The sequence below is a fragment of the Papilio machaon genome, chromosome 2, assembly GCF_912999745.1.
Source record: "Papilio machaon chromosome 2, ilPapMach1.1, whole genome shotgun sequence".
Taxonomy (NCBI): Eukaryota; Metazoa; Arthropoda; class Insecta; order Lepidoptera; family Papilionidae; genus Papilio; species Papilio machaon.
The window spans coordinates 3,164,622-3,179,951 of record NC_059987.1 but is presented as its reverse complement, the minus strand read 5'-3'; the positions used below and the strand labels follow the sequence as shown (position 1 = coordinate 3,179,951).

General features: G+C 33.4%; 3 protein-coding genes across 3 annotated transcripts; 2 read left to right on the top strand and 1 right to left on the bottom strand.

Moving 5' to 3' along the window:
• Window positions 1-203: 203 nt before the first annotated feature.
• Window positions 204-8,854, top strand: LOC106717607 (extensin). Its single transcript, XM_014511492.2, has 3 exons — window positions 204-309; window positions 7,554-7,751; window positions 8,049-8,854. The coding sequence occupies exons 1-3, from the start codon at window positions 280-282 to the stop codon at window positions 8,700-8,702; spliced, it is 882 nt and encodes a 293-aa protein (XP_014366978.2). The 5' UTR covers window positions 204-279; the 3' UTR covers window positions 8,703-8,854.
• Window positions 8,855-9,537: 683 nt separating this feature from the next.
• LOC106717626 lies at window positions 9,538-10,724 on the bottom strand. The gene is made up of 4 exons (XM_014511513.2): window positions 10,661-10,724; window positions 10,285-10,353; window positions 9,930-10,036; window positions 9,538-9,654 (listed from the first exon to the last, which is right to left on the bottom strand). The coding sequence occupies exons 1-4, from the start codon at window positions 10,698-10,700 to the stop codon at window positions 9,538-9,540; spliced, it is 333 nt and encodes a 110-aa protein (XP_014366999.2). The 5' UTR covers window positions 10,701-10,724.
• A 347-nt stretch (window positions 10,725-11,071) lies between these two features.
• On the top strand, window positions 11,072-15,256 carry LOC106717595. Its single transcript, XM_014511478.2, has 10 exons — window positions 11,072-11,102; window positions 11,369-11,500; window positions 11,951-12,062; window positions 12,347-12,490; window positions 12,666-12,721; window positions 12,798-12,887; window positions 13,048-13,139; window positions 13,319-13,598; window positions 14,257-14,444; window positions 14,678-15,256. The coding sequence occupies exons 1-10, from the start codon at window positions 11,072-11,074 to the stop codon at window positions 14,903-14,905; spliced, it is 1,353 nt and encodes a 450-aa protein (XP_014366964.2). The 3' UTR covers window positions 14,906-15,256.
• Window positions 15,257-15,330: the final 74 nt, after the last annotated feature.

The window sequence follows — 15,330 nt, the reverse complement described above, 5'->3', positions numbered from 1 at the left end:
TGAACACTATGGTTTAATTGGCGAAATACAAGTATTTTACATTTTAAAGAGATTTGCCGCAATACAGCAATTCATTTGTTTTGTGTTTCGCTTAACAAAATGCATATTTTTTATGACAGATTATCGTTATATCAAGTAATAATTAATCGGTAAGAGTTGAGTAAGATGTTGGTACGGCGGCCACATCCAATCAGGGTCAGTTCGCGGGTCGCGCGGACAGCGAGCGCAGCGCCCTCACGAAGTCACTCCGCCACGGCCGGCACGCAGAGCGCGCGCAACATGCACTCCTTGATTCTACACTACTCTATTGTAAGTAAAACTACCTATTATATCTCGGTACTAAATACAAAATAGCTTTTAAAATAATAAGCTACATTTAGCATTTATGCTAAAACTATCCAAACATAAAAAAATTATGTCATTTCCATATAACTAATAACTCAACTATGTTTGTATTTATTATATTAAGTTGAAATCTTTATTGTCTGGACTATTTAGCCACCATCTATTACACCATTGAGCTAATAATTATTATTTAAATAATGTTAATAAATTAATATTTCCATTTATGTCTTTAGAGACTTCATTACTTTCGCTATCATCTCGTAAATAGACAAAGTTGATTATTGGCATTTTATTACTTAACTTTCCCTGCTGTTTCGTGTCACTTTTAATAAAAAAGAACATCAATCAGATGGTTATGCAAATTTTGTTTAATCTATTCATTGAATATTTCTTCTTTCTTTATTTTGTTTAGATCTATCTATATTTAAAATGAAGATCAAGAAGAAAGCACTAAGATTAAAACATTATGACATTTCATAGCTTTGGGTATGTCACCACAATGCTTTGTGAATCAAATATACCTTAATTATATAAATGACATAAATTTCCTCAATCTACAACTTTGTTTATAGTTATTAATTTAGTATTATATTGAGTTTGTAAAAGAATTATTCACAGTATATTGTAATTCAAAGAAGCGTGATAAGTCAGTGACCATTGTCCTCGTATTCACTTTGCAATAGTACAACTAGAATTACAGCCAACTAGCTTTTGCCTACGAATTCTCCTGCGCAGAATTAAAAACATACTTATTAAGTAGCCTACGCTTTCTTCCAGAATATGTTCTACATCTGTGCCAAATTTAAACATCCATCCAAACATTCGCATTTTTAATATTAATAAGATTAGTAATATTGTAAGATTTAGCTGGTAGCTGCACAATTCCACCGCGTTATTTCGTTTTGTATTTATAACTAATAGAACACGAAATAGCACACACGACTACAGATGAAAACGGCGCGTCCAGAGCCGTGCGCTAAATCGCTGAGTGGAAATTAAATATTAGGGCAGGAATCATCTTGAACATACAATAGAGTTCAACGAGTTTTTGTAAAATTTTTAATTGAACTGATAACGATCTTCTCTGTGCCAACTGTAAACTTATCTACGTAAAATATGAATAAAATCTTCAATTATTAAATTTCATTATTTGAAATTAGTAGGCGATTTTCGACCAATGGGAAATCACGTACATAAAAATGTGTGCTTGTAAAGTCTCTTTAAATGGTCGACTTCGTGACAACCACAAATATGGCAGAGAAACGACTTGTGTACTCGTTAATTAAGCTATCCTATGAACATGCTTGAGCAAACAAACGCACACGACATGTTTTTGAGAACAATAGCTATTTGGAATATGCCGTTTTAAACTTCCATCACACTACCAATGCTACCAGAATCATAGACACATGCCATACAGAAATATTTTTAAGGATATTAACTTTATATTATTTTTCAATGAAGATTAGCGATTGTATCCATCGTTAAAAATAAAATAGTCCTGTCAACAATAGTTTGGAGTACAATTCTAATCCTTTATAGGGTTCTGTGTACAAATATTTTGTTTTGTAGTCATAACTCTTAGTAACAGTACTTAATAGTTGATAATGCATACAATACAGTATGTACATAGTAACGCCGCATTTTGTAAACTTATCATTGAGTTGGTATAATTATTTAAGGGCTAAGTAAAATAAAAATGATCACAATCATCGTGTGCTTATGCATTCGTAAACTAAGCGATTTCTGACACCAATTCAGGAGTGTAATTCACATAATTACAGCATTAAAGTTTAAAAGGGACATATTAAGAAATGATTCAATTACATTGATCAAAGGCAATCCTGCCCTGTCCGTAAATGGACCTAACTCGAAGATGTAGCTACTGGATTTATACATAAAAATGTACATTTATTACCAAGTATGTCAGAATTACATGTATTCATAATTTTTTCTTTCATGGCAATGCAGTCACTCTTTGAATTAAAAATTGCACTCAAAATAAACTAACCCCACTACTAAAACTATAACGATGTTTTTATTTAAAATTTAATTTAAGATTTAACTAATTTATTGTAACCTGAGTCTCGAATAAAACGTAGCCGTTGCATAATTTGCATTGTCTGTACGAAAGCCCTTTTAGCCAACAACTTACACGAGGATAAGTTTATTTACGGAACTTTTGTTTCAAGGTTAATTTATAAACTTTTAAAAAGTAGTTGTTTTTTTAGTAATAAATAACATATAAGTTTTTTAATAGGAAGTATATCTTATAATTGTTTACACCTTACTTCACAAAAAAAACAACTCTATTCCTTGTTTTAAACAAATGATGAAAAAACGATAACTGATAATTATTTCTTTCGTTTTCATCATTACTCTGCAAACATTCCTTTGTTAACTTTCGCCAATAAATTCTAAATGTTATGACTAATTCGTCTCCATTGTAAGCGTAGTTATTTGTTATACTGCATCAGTAAGCTCTTAGCATACCAAATCTTTTATCGAACTTGGCAAAGCGGTGAGAAATCACTTGACGTTTTACTTATAGGCCTGGCCAACAGGTCGTTGAACTCTGATTTATTGAGAATCCACAATGCTACGCCATTCCTTGCAAATCTATACCATTTATCTTTCTCTTTCCTTTGTCTTATTTTTTAAGCGTATACAAGAATGAGAAAGACAATAAACGTAAATTCCGAGGTATCGAAATAAGAATTGATCCATGATTGTTTTAGCGGATATTTTATATAACCGTTATGTTAGTTGACATAACTTACGCGAATTTTTTTTTGTAGATCGTATATTTTATTCCTGGGTGGAAGCCAATTTCTTTTCCCCAAGGTTTCATTGTATTTTTAGAAAATAGGATTTTTTATAAAGTTAGAAGGTTTCGATTAAATATGCGTGCCACAGATTAATTGAAAAAGGATTTTAAAATCATTTCATTACAGCTAGTTATAACACAACAGCGACTCATAGCAACATACATGAGCTCATAATTCATTATAAAATCGCTTTTAATATTATAACAAAGCATTTACATTAGAATATTAAAGTGCAGTCCTCATTTGTTTGTTCGGCGTTGACCTTAACGGGTACCAGTTTATAGCACGTTCCATTTCTTAGACCTTGATCGCAGGCGTGGCCAAGGCTAGCAGCTGACAGACTCGCGCTCGCGCCTCGCTTTTGCTCATTCATTTCCGGCTACAAGCTTATTCAGACCCTCATTAAATTTAATTAATTTGATTGAACATCAATAAAATTCAATAAACAATGTGACCATAAAAGGCAATTATATACGCGAAAACATTGAAACGTTACAAGAAGAGTGTCATGACAGTTACCTAAAGTGTGAACCATCGACCAGACTAATGCTGTATTATTGTAGAAAGGTTTAAACTACACGTAGTTAATGCATATTCTTAGATATATTAAATTAAGAAACTTATTTCTGTCGACTCGCCATCTATTGTAACAACCAGCGTAACAACGTTTATGTACATATCTCCAAGGTATTTGTTGACTTCATTCTGTAAAAAATATTAACCGTTACACTATAGTTCAGTAATATGGATACCAGAACATTTTGTAAGCCACAGCACAAACAATGAAGCAAAAACAGTCACTCTAATAAATTTTAGGTTAAAAATAATCATGTGGGCGCAGTAACAAGTCACACTTGTGTTAGCCTTCAAGTCTAAATTATAGGTTTGGATACGAACCTTTCTATGTCCAGTGCACACAAGTTACCTTTTACTTTGCGACCATGTAAGTACACTTACAACGAAGTTTCGAGATTTAAGCCATTTATCTCCCAATTATTGTTGACATGTTATATGTATTGATTACTTAGTAAGTTCTTAATTCATTTCACATTTACAAGCTTTTGATAGCTACTTTAAATAAGTGTAAAAACAACACAATAGTATTTAACTATCTTTGTGGTGGGACTAAACTGCATTTTGAACATTTAACAAAATTAGAAGGTTGACCATTGTATTCGTTACTAAGTTGTGTAAGGTGCACCAAGCAATTACAATACTTTGCGTGATATTTTAAGTGCCGGCTTCTTTAACATTTTAACACTAACGATACCATACGTTTTAGTTACATTTAAAATTTATTACCTCTATAATCATACATATATAGTTCATCAAAAAAAGTTTTAGAGCCGCTGCCCTAGAGCAACATATTATAAGTCTTTCGTTTCCCACCTTTTTCACGCAGTCGTATTAAAAAGGGAGCCTAACGGTTAGGGTGGAGATCCAGATCTTCAATAAAGCAATCCCGGGAAGACCGCAACATTGCGTGTTCCCAGTAGGAAGTACCCTGTCTTTCCCCCTAAAGGCAGGATATCTTACGAAAGTTTCAAATACCAATAAAAAGGAGTAATATAAGTAATAGCCGAGGCGTAAATTCGGGGGCACCAAAATTGACATGATGAATTGGAGGATGCTTGTCAACCTTATGGACATCACTCATCTTGATGACATGTAACTGATTTAATTCATATATAACTTTATTTTATTTCTTTATAATTCCTAACTGATTGAAATACTTTTTTGTCTGGGGGACCGAAAATGGCTTTCCTCAGAGGGTATCGGATTATAAGCATTTAAATTGTAACTAGCAGAGCAGCAGGGAGTTCAAATAACTTTCACACACAATAATTTTATTTTTTTATTTTTAAATTTCAACTCGACTCCTTAGCTAGTTATTAACTATAAAATTAGCATTTAAATTAGAAGATGATTTAGAAAACTTGGTCTGAGCAATGCATATTTATAAAACTGTTACGTGTAGTATAAAAGGAATTTATTTATTAGGCTTTTTAAACATTCTTGAAGGAAGTTTATTTTACATGTCAAAATTTTAATGTAAATATAATTATTTTAATGTAAATAAGAGTTATTATGTGCTATTTAAAGTTGCAATTACATAATCGGCTATTTGTAATTGCGAAATATGGCTTTTAGCATTGAAGTTGTAGTTTCGAAACGTTAGATAAATAATATATAATAGTTATGTTACGTCAAATGTATCAATAATTAACATTAAAAATAGCATTGCTTATTAAGGGAACCATGTTTTTATTTATACACTTTATGAATGTCTAAGCCATTGCCATTAATAATACTTTATACTTTGTTAGTGTCGTTTTGCCAATGTGAGAATAACCTTTTTGTTAATAAGTATTAGTTTTTGCCAGCGATTCCGTCCGTGCGGAAATACAAAAAGAAATATTTAGTAGCCAATGTGTTCTTTCAGACTATATTCTACATCTATGCTAGATTTCATCGAAATCCGTTTAGCTGTTTTGGAGATATTAAATGGCAAACATCCATCCATTGGAATATTAGTAAGATTTGTCTTTGAAATACATTGAGTTTGATCGATGTGATGTCAGTCAATCTTAAAAGGCAAAGTAATGTTAGTAACATTTCTCAAATCTTAAAACAGATTAGACGTTCAAATTGCTATCTAATTTACCCTTTGTCTGAGCGCAATTTGTCTGGTGCAAACTTATCTTCTCAAGTGCTCGTGGATTATAGTCTGAAGTGGCATAATGTGTTACGATTAGGCAAAGAGTTACAACAGTTCGGCAATGACCCGACACGTTCCTTTGGCCATGCGTTTATCTAAAATGTGTGAGAATTTGTATTGTTTTGAGTTAATCACAAGGACATCTAGACGAACGAGGTACTATTTTTTTATATTTGTAACTGAAGACCTAACTTTAAACTCGATTTTTTCTAAAATGACTTTAAAACCTTTTCTTCTGGGAGACAAAGTTGGATCAGGGACTATACTATGTTATAAAAATAATGATGATGATTATTGATACACTAACATATAAATTAAAAAGTTGACAATCATGATAATTACGTTGAAATTATATGTCATAATTTTACTTCCAGTACAACTCCACTTAGATTTATTAAAACTCTATATGGTACGTAATAATTGGCACTTTCCCTCCCTGTTGTATAAGTAGAACCAATTCCGCATGACATATCTAAATGTCAAGGCACCTTTGGTTGACCACTGCCGCTGATTCATACGTAAACAACAAAAAATAATTACTTTCTATTTTTCTCAGTAATCTGTATTAGGACAACATAAATTTATTAATTTAATTTGTGAAATAATACAGAAATAACGCTTTTTACTTCCGATCAATTATGTTTGTCTTTAGCGTAACATGATGTCATAAATAATCATTGTATACAAACATTTAAACAAATAACTTTATTAAAAATATCTTACAGTGTATGTATATATACTTAGGCAATAATTACTAGTTTGATATATTTTTTGTAACATCCACCATTATGTTAATGCATAGACGTTATATTTTTAACGTTGCATTTTTTCCTGTCGTTATCTTCCTTTTGTGTGCTAATTTTCAATTATTACATACGACCATGAATTTAATGTCTTTAGCTTCCTTTCAAAGTTGTATCATACGCGGGAGTGAAAGCAAGTATGTTAATTATAATTTGATTAATCTAATTGGCTTCTGTGTAATTAGACATAGTTTTATGAAAATCTGAACATCATTATAAATATTAATGACATTATGCAGTTCAACTATTAAGAATACTTGCATTAGACACAGCAATTAATTACAAAAAAATTCTACTTATGTATGGGGTAGGGTGGGGGAGTGTGGGGGAGTGTGGGGGAGTGTGGGGGAGTGTGGGGCAGAATGTTACTATGAAAAGTTCTGTCCAAAGACAAAGACCAATAAAATAATGAATAGTCACTGTTGGTTGAACATCAATCGAGAATTTAGAATTTTATTAATACGTGTCCCTCATGTCACTTGTACCTGTACAGTCGAGGTAAATTGTAATTGGACTGATTACAGTCGACTATAATACAATTTATATAACTGGTTCTGTAACTATGTCGAGATAATTATGGATTCATAATAAAAGTAAACTATAGGAGGAAAAGATCAAGAGACTTATTATGTAGTTTATTATATTTGTTTGATTTGATTAATTCAAATAATTCATACTTCATTTACAAAATGCAAATTAAATATGAAATAAATCAAAAGGGAATTTTTAATTAGGCGTCAATGTGTTTCTCATAATCTTGAATTTTTAATATACAGAAAAGCACCACAACACTAGACCAAAGAACAATTACAATTATTACTAACTATTACTTAAACAACTTATACTTTCTTCTTCCAGTTGGTGTGTGTAGGCATTGTGACATCGAGTCCGACGCCTGGTCGGATCCCTAAGGTGTACAATGCCCTCATCACCTCCAACCAGAACCTAGAGCCGAGCAAGGCATACCCGGTGTACCAGCCAGTGATACATGATGCAGCCTTCACCTTCCCGCTACAGTCGCCTTTCTTCTACGGACCTGAATTACCACTAGCCAATGTAAGTATATACAAACATCTATGTTATACACCACTACTTTCAATTTGAAATACCCTCTATTTCAATCCTCCGGATAATTCCAATCCAATTCCTGAATGGACTAACAGGTCTTGGTCTCATGGAATATGGAATAATCTGTAAATATGTTACATTAGTTGACTTGCTTACTGTTTTGCTATCCTTCGACTATAAAATAAATAATTATCATTTTGTAATGATTGATATATTGTGTAAGTACTATGGTTAAGAAACGTTCAAAATGTTTCATTGTAACAAAGTTATTTTGTGCTATTGCAGGGCTTAATTCCAGCGCCGGCATTCCTGCCTAGAGGAACGAATGCGATACCAGAACTGACACCAGGACAATCTCCTAAAGCTCCAGAGGCAGCCGGATCTGCATCCAGCACAGAACAACCTGAGGCATCTGCGTCTTCTGTGGTCCCTCCGGCTGAAGTTCCATCGAGTTCGGAACAAGCGGCGCCTTCGGAGTCGAGTACATCATCACCCGATACTGCCGACCAGTCCACAAATTCACCCCCACCACCGCCCAGTACAGAGTCCCCAATACCACTTAACCAATTTGGATTACCACCCCAAGTGCTGCCGATTAGTCATACATACAATACCATTCCTAATCTCGGACACTTTACCTACAGTTATCCCGCATTCCGATTCTATGATCCCTTTGATCCTTTCGGCTTTAATCCGTACGCTGGATTGCCTCCTCTATACCATCCATTAACGAATGTTCTAGGTCAGTACGAGGCATCACCATCTGACCGCGAGTCGATTCCTAAGTCCGCAGCTGGGTCTGACCCGTCCACTAACACCCCGCCCCCGGAACCTAGTGACCTTAACGTTCTTAATTATTCCCCTAAAGATCCTGAAATCGCTAACGTCCCGCCCCCTCCTCTACCTCAGGGCGGACTCAAACCTGATAAACCAGAGTGATACGTTAAAGAAATAAATTGTCTTAGTAAAAGGTAGTCATTACTGTTTAATCAATTCGAAGTCGAGAATCATGTTTCACTTTCTTATCATCATTTTTGTACTTTTAAAATTATCTTTTCTTATATAGGACAATGGTTTTTTAATAGTTAAGAACATAATTCGTCATAAAAGTTCCTCGATTTTTTTTCATTCCTTTGTTTTATTTTAACATTAGTTCATTTTAATTTTTACTCAATTCCAGATTTCAAACTGTATTAAGCATTTACTAACCTATCTCAAAGATTAATGTTACCAGAAAAATTGTTTAAGTACCTACTACTCTACTCTTAAACCATGAAACTTAGAAGTTAACAAGTAAAAAAAAAAATTACAAAAGTAATGTTAGAATATTTACATGGAAGTTATTGATTCTTTATAACTGGCTTTTCCAAGCGACTTTATCCTCAAAAAATTAAAAAAGTCTTGCCAAATAACCTATGCATTCTTCCAGACTATATTCTACATCTGTGCCAAATTTAATCAAAATCCGTGTAACTTCATTGGAGATACGTAATAAGAAACATCCATAATATTAGCAGATTGTATTAATACTAGATTTTGTATGATCAACTGCGCTTCTTGCTGTAACGTTAGGCACTCTTCGTTATCGTATCGTGGACTCGTAACATTAACGATACGAATTTCTTTTTTTTTTTGTACTAGCCAAACTGAAGGGTCCAATCACTTTTGTTTGGACCGTAGAAATAAAGATCCCAATCGGAGCCGTAGGTAATACCTTTAGGGATGTACCATTCGTAGTAATAGTAGTTCCATCTTTTGTTATCGTAACAGAAAGTTACTCGGGGTACGCAGATTTCGAAATTATAATACGTGAGACGAAACGCGTTGGTTTCATATGATGAGGCTCTAAAATAATGCATGTCGGGATTCTGGTAATAGAATAGAGCCAATCCTGAAAAGTAATATGAATAGTAAGTAATTTTAAACTATTGCAAATGGGAAATGGAAATCTAGAAATCGAGCGATAGAAAACAAAAGAATCCAACTTGTGACAATTTTTTTATCTTTGCCTTTATTTTAACTATTCATGTGATTTTTCCAATGGGACATAATATACTTTTAGCGAAATTATTATATTTTCAAGTAACGAGGTCGTGGCGTGCACTGTAACTCGTTTTTTTTAGTAGAATCGAGCATCGATAATTCAGATAAATTAGAAAGTCATACCCTAATGATGGATGCCCGCTGGATTTCTTGAACTGTCTTGTGATGTTTTTCGTAATAAATCTTCTTAGGATTCTTGCAATCTCCGAAAATGTATTCATTTTTGAAAACTAAAACAAAAATCATTTTTTTTTTATTTAATTAGATGCCAGTCAATTTTTGTATTTTATTTATTAAATTTTGTAGTCAAATTTTAATATCAAGAATCTAGATTCAAGTAAAAAGATGTTGTTTAGGTCTGCTTAACTTAATTGAGTTAATTAAGTTACATACATATAAACTTTACCAAATACTGTTGCTACACAATTGTGTCAGGTTTGAACAAAATGTTTCTGTAGTATAATTAATTGGAACTAACCGTATCCGTCTTTGCCTAAACGTCTGGAGCCCATATCTGCGAGTACATCCCAACACCACACGATGCCAACTACAACATTTTTAAAATATATAGCAATTATTGTTCAAAGGACTATTTAAAAATACATAAATTGTACGAAATTTTAAAGAAATAAGATTATTTGATTTTATATTAGACATTAGTTCTCGAAAGAAATTATTGATAACTTGAAGCAACTTCAGGAATCAAATCTCAAATTTGAAATTCGACTATTTACAACTAAAGATTTTTAATTTTTAAATCTCATTGATACTCCAGTGTCCACATTTTTGTAAGAAGATAAGAATCTAAGGAACACATATCTCTAAGGAGTGAAAAAAATGACATATAGACTTACCAAGTATTGTGCAAATAAGAATAATCCAGCGAAGTCTCATGGTAGAGTAATGTTTGTGGCGACATTATTCCACTGCAACTCCTTTATAAAACTTCACTACCTACTCACACAATGTTTATGAATTCTCAGCGGAAAATAAACTGACAAGCAACATTGACGCAGAGAGAGACAAGAAATATTATTTGCTTTTTATAGAGATAACTAAGCCTCAAATGTGACTGGTTCACACCTCCTTCACAATACTTGTGAGTTGTGAGATGTTTACTAATTTGGATTCACATAATTTGGGCAAAATTATTTTTCAGGAATCCTGCTTACATTCCTTTCGTAGCATTTCTTATAATCATCCGCAGGAAAACGCAGTTTACAAACATGTTGAGATAGAATAGTTTTGCAGAGACAGCGCGCATAATGGACGTTTACAAAGCCATATTTATTACATGTACGTTATTTACAATATACTTAAAACACAACATTCACAAGCACACTATTAGAACTTATACGAGCTTAAGGATTTTTAATTACTTTAATTTCAAAATAGCAAAAGTTAAAAAGTAGGTAAGTAAGTGATTGCTATTCGCATTTAGATAGAGCCAGTTCACTGTAATTTTTTTATATATGCACACTGTTATATCACATAAGTTATATGAATTTGTATTATATCATTGTTAGTATTGAATATTTTTAACTGAAATTTCGTATTTTTAGTCTGCATAAAAGTAGTGGTAAGTAAGCTACGAGACTTCGCCACCTGTCATGATAACTTCGAGTTGAAGCCTGCCGACGGCGTCCTGGAGCCTCACACATTTACATGGCTGGGCGCCGTTTACTACGTACATGGTAAATAATCATAACAACATTAATACTCCTATATACATAATAATAACAACACTCAGAACATTGAACAGTTGTAGACGGCAGCAACAACATCTGTTGCCCGAATTGGTCGGCTCGCCTGGTGCAATACCATGACCACACAGAAAATGAGTGTGGTGCCGGAGACCTAATTTTAATCCCCTTTCAGTTCCCATCCTTTTCTTATAAGAGAGGAATTGGACGGAGTAGGGAACCATTGTCCAATCCATTTGCTGTCCTTGAATATTAATTCTATGAAATCCATCAAAAAGCAACAATTAAAGTTAACAGTTCTATTGCCAATCTTTTGCAAAAAAAAAGGAACAGTAATAAGAATGAATGGACACTATATCAATGTTGGTTGAATTTGTTTCATCACATTTCCCTATTGTAATTATATGGAAGTTGTAGTCGTAAGTTTAATATTAATAACAGTGACGACATCACTGCCGCATCAATCGGTGGCGCCGCGAGTTGTGCTCGTTCACAAACAGTTCGTGCTAGGGACTGCAAAGGATCTACTCAAGCTGCCCAAGAATTATAAACTGTAAGGATTTCTCTAAATTATTATGTCTTTTATATCTATCCTAGCTGTTGTCCGAGATTTCTTTAACGTTGTATCTATATTCGTAACGTTGAGTTTATTCTGTTTAGAAAAATATAATTGTAACGTTCAATATTGAATATCCTCACTGATCGTGTACTTTTCTTTTATCATCATCCAATTCCAATACTTGCTTGTATTTTTTAGAAATATAAAGCCTACATAGATATAAGTAAATAATGTAACTAAATGTTAATGAAATATTAAAATAAGACTTCAATATCCAGGGGTCACGTAATATTCGGTGATTATGAGCGTGACGAAGACGAATGCGGCCTCACCCGCGAGCAGCTCAAGATGAACCAGAAATGCTCTCGCGCCTACATCGTAATGCCTCATCAAGAAGTAATAGCGCATCCAGAGTATACTAGGTATCTACCTTTTGTATATACTTTTACCTTTTTCAATAATGACGTTACTGTATGGTACCTATTACTTAAACAGTTCGTTCAAAACAAATTTCGATTTAGTAACTTAGTAATATTTGTGTACATAATTACGTCTTTAATATAGTTTACTTTTAAATAAACTTTTGTAATTATTCAGATTCGGTATCGCCAACAGCTTAGCCGTTGTCAAGTTAGTGCGTCCATTAAAATCTTGTAAGTAAACATTTATCTCTTTATCATTGTTTAGTGTTATGAAGTACCTACATTAATACTACCAAACGTATTTCAGTTTACATGCTCCCGATTTGTTTGCCAACGTTAGTTGAGCGAAGAGTCAAACGAAGAAACAAAGCCGTTTTTCTGATCGACTACTTAAACCGTAAGATACAATTTAATAAAAATATGTATATTTTGCCATGGTTCATATACACTGGCCTGTAAGAGAGATTCTAGATATAAAAGCGTATTTATACGAACAGATATCAGAGTTCATAATACACTACGCACTATTAAATATTTAATTATTGCATTTATTTCAGCCGTTCCAATTGATTTAGACGGAGAACGAATGGCCAAAAAGACTTTAAAGGTGTTCCCTCACAAAGATTGCATCAGGCACCGTAGAAGTAGTGTAAGTTTAAATAAACTTCAGAATAACACATCTAAATAAACTGAGACGTTTTAAATTGGTTTATAAATGTTTCTTAAGATGTATTAAGCGAAAAAAATTAGGCAATTTAGAACCTCCTCCATTTTTGAAGTCAGTTAAATATGAATACTAAGAAAAATAATACGATATCTTATTTACAGCTAGGAGGAGGTGTCTCCCATGAGCTGTGTACTACAGGATGTGGTATTCGGCCCGGTGCTCCTATTATTAGTCAAGATGTTGACGGGTCCTTTCAACTGATAGGGCTGTCGGCGGGCAGTCAGCCCTGCAGGATCCACACCATGAGGAGTCGCCTGAACGATGATCCGCCCTTATTCATCGACGTCTTCCCTTACGTTACCTGGATCATGAATGTGATCTCAGCTAGTATTGTACCGCGCCCTTTTCCTGGAAAGTTAATGCTTACCGAAGGAGGTTCAAGTACGTAAAATATTATATTCTTCTTTAAATTAAGATTTTCTTTTATCTAATATATAAAATTCTCGTGTCACAGTTTTCGTTGTCATACTCCTCCGAAACAGCTTGACCGATTCTCATGAAATTTTGTGAGCATATTCAGTAGGTCTGAGAATCGGCCAACATCTATTTTTCATTTTTTTTTTATTTTTTTTTTTAACTGCGCGCGGACGGAGTCGCGGGCGACAGCTAGTATGTATATAGAACAGTTACAAGAAAATGTTATAAAAGTATGTAAGAGATAATAAAGTCTCGGACTAAAACATAAAATATTATTCATCAATATGTTATAGTTATTAGAAAATACTAGCTTTTGCCCGCGACTTCGTCCGAGCAGAATTTAAAAAAAACTTAATTAGTAACCTATGCTTTCTTCCAGACTTTATTCTATGTCGATGCTAGATTTCAGCGAGATCTGTTGATCTGATGATCCATCCATCCATCTATCTAAACTTTCGTATTTATAATATTATAGTAAGAAGTAAAAGATAATCAAATTGTTATTATGGAAACACCGACTTATCGCAATACCCTTTTATTTTCAAAATGAAAGCAGGCTAGAATTTATTTTAAGGTCACAGAATACAACCCCAAATGTGACTGTAATATAATATTTTCTCAGGTATAGGGATACGACCAGGGTTTTTAAGACAATCGAAAAAACAGAAGTTTGGGTGGAGAGGGCGCATGTTCGTGTCCGGAAACTATTGTTACATGAGCCCCAAGCGCCAAAGGAAAACTGCATTCTTCTACATTGAGAAGTTTTCTGTAAAGGCTGGTCCAGAAGCCAAGGTCACAGTATATATAAGGGTTAGTATTTTTACATTATGTTCTCTAATTTTTATGTTTAATAAAACCAGAGTTATAGAATAAATTAAGACTATATTTATTGAAGGATAGGCAAATATTATCGTAACCAAATAATTAAATTTAGTGACATTTGTATATATCACTTCCATATCGTAGCAGTTGATGCATTCAGTCGACTTTATTACTTTTTTAAATTAGGTAACTAAAGGTTAATTCTTTTTCTGTGGTTTCAGATTTCTGCGGGTATACAGTGCACTATAACTTGTGCCCGTCTAATAATACCGAATCATAAATCAACGCCAATCATCGACGGTGTCGGTGGCTTCAATATATCGGTCCAACTGGATACTAATTGGTTTCCCTCCAGGTTTTTCTTCACACTCGGCCTAAGCGGCAAGAATACGTCTGCAGATAACTTAAGCAAGTGGTGGTCACAACGTAACCCGCAAGGAATGTGGTGAAAAAATACATCCGCGTCTTTATATCCTTATTTTAATGACATCTGTTTTTTATTCACAGCCATCTATTGAATCCAAATTGTGACAATAGAATGTTAAGGTCTGATCTAAATTAGTTGTAAACAAAAAAAATAAGCCCGATTGACAGCATGCTAACATACTTGCGATAAACATTACACTCCTGTGAGTTTGGCAAAAAATAAATGTTTCTAGTAATTTGTTTTTGTTACATACATCACAATGAAGAGACGTCAACAGCTTTATGAGTCAGACTAAAGTGTTATACGGGCGTCGACTCCGACTCCGAGATACCTATTCTAGACGACGTTAAATAAGAACCCTATTTATTTACTGTATAACAGTAGAAAAGTTTTGACTTTTTAACGATTAGGAAAGTGTATACCGGTAAAATAAAAATTTCACAATTT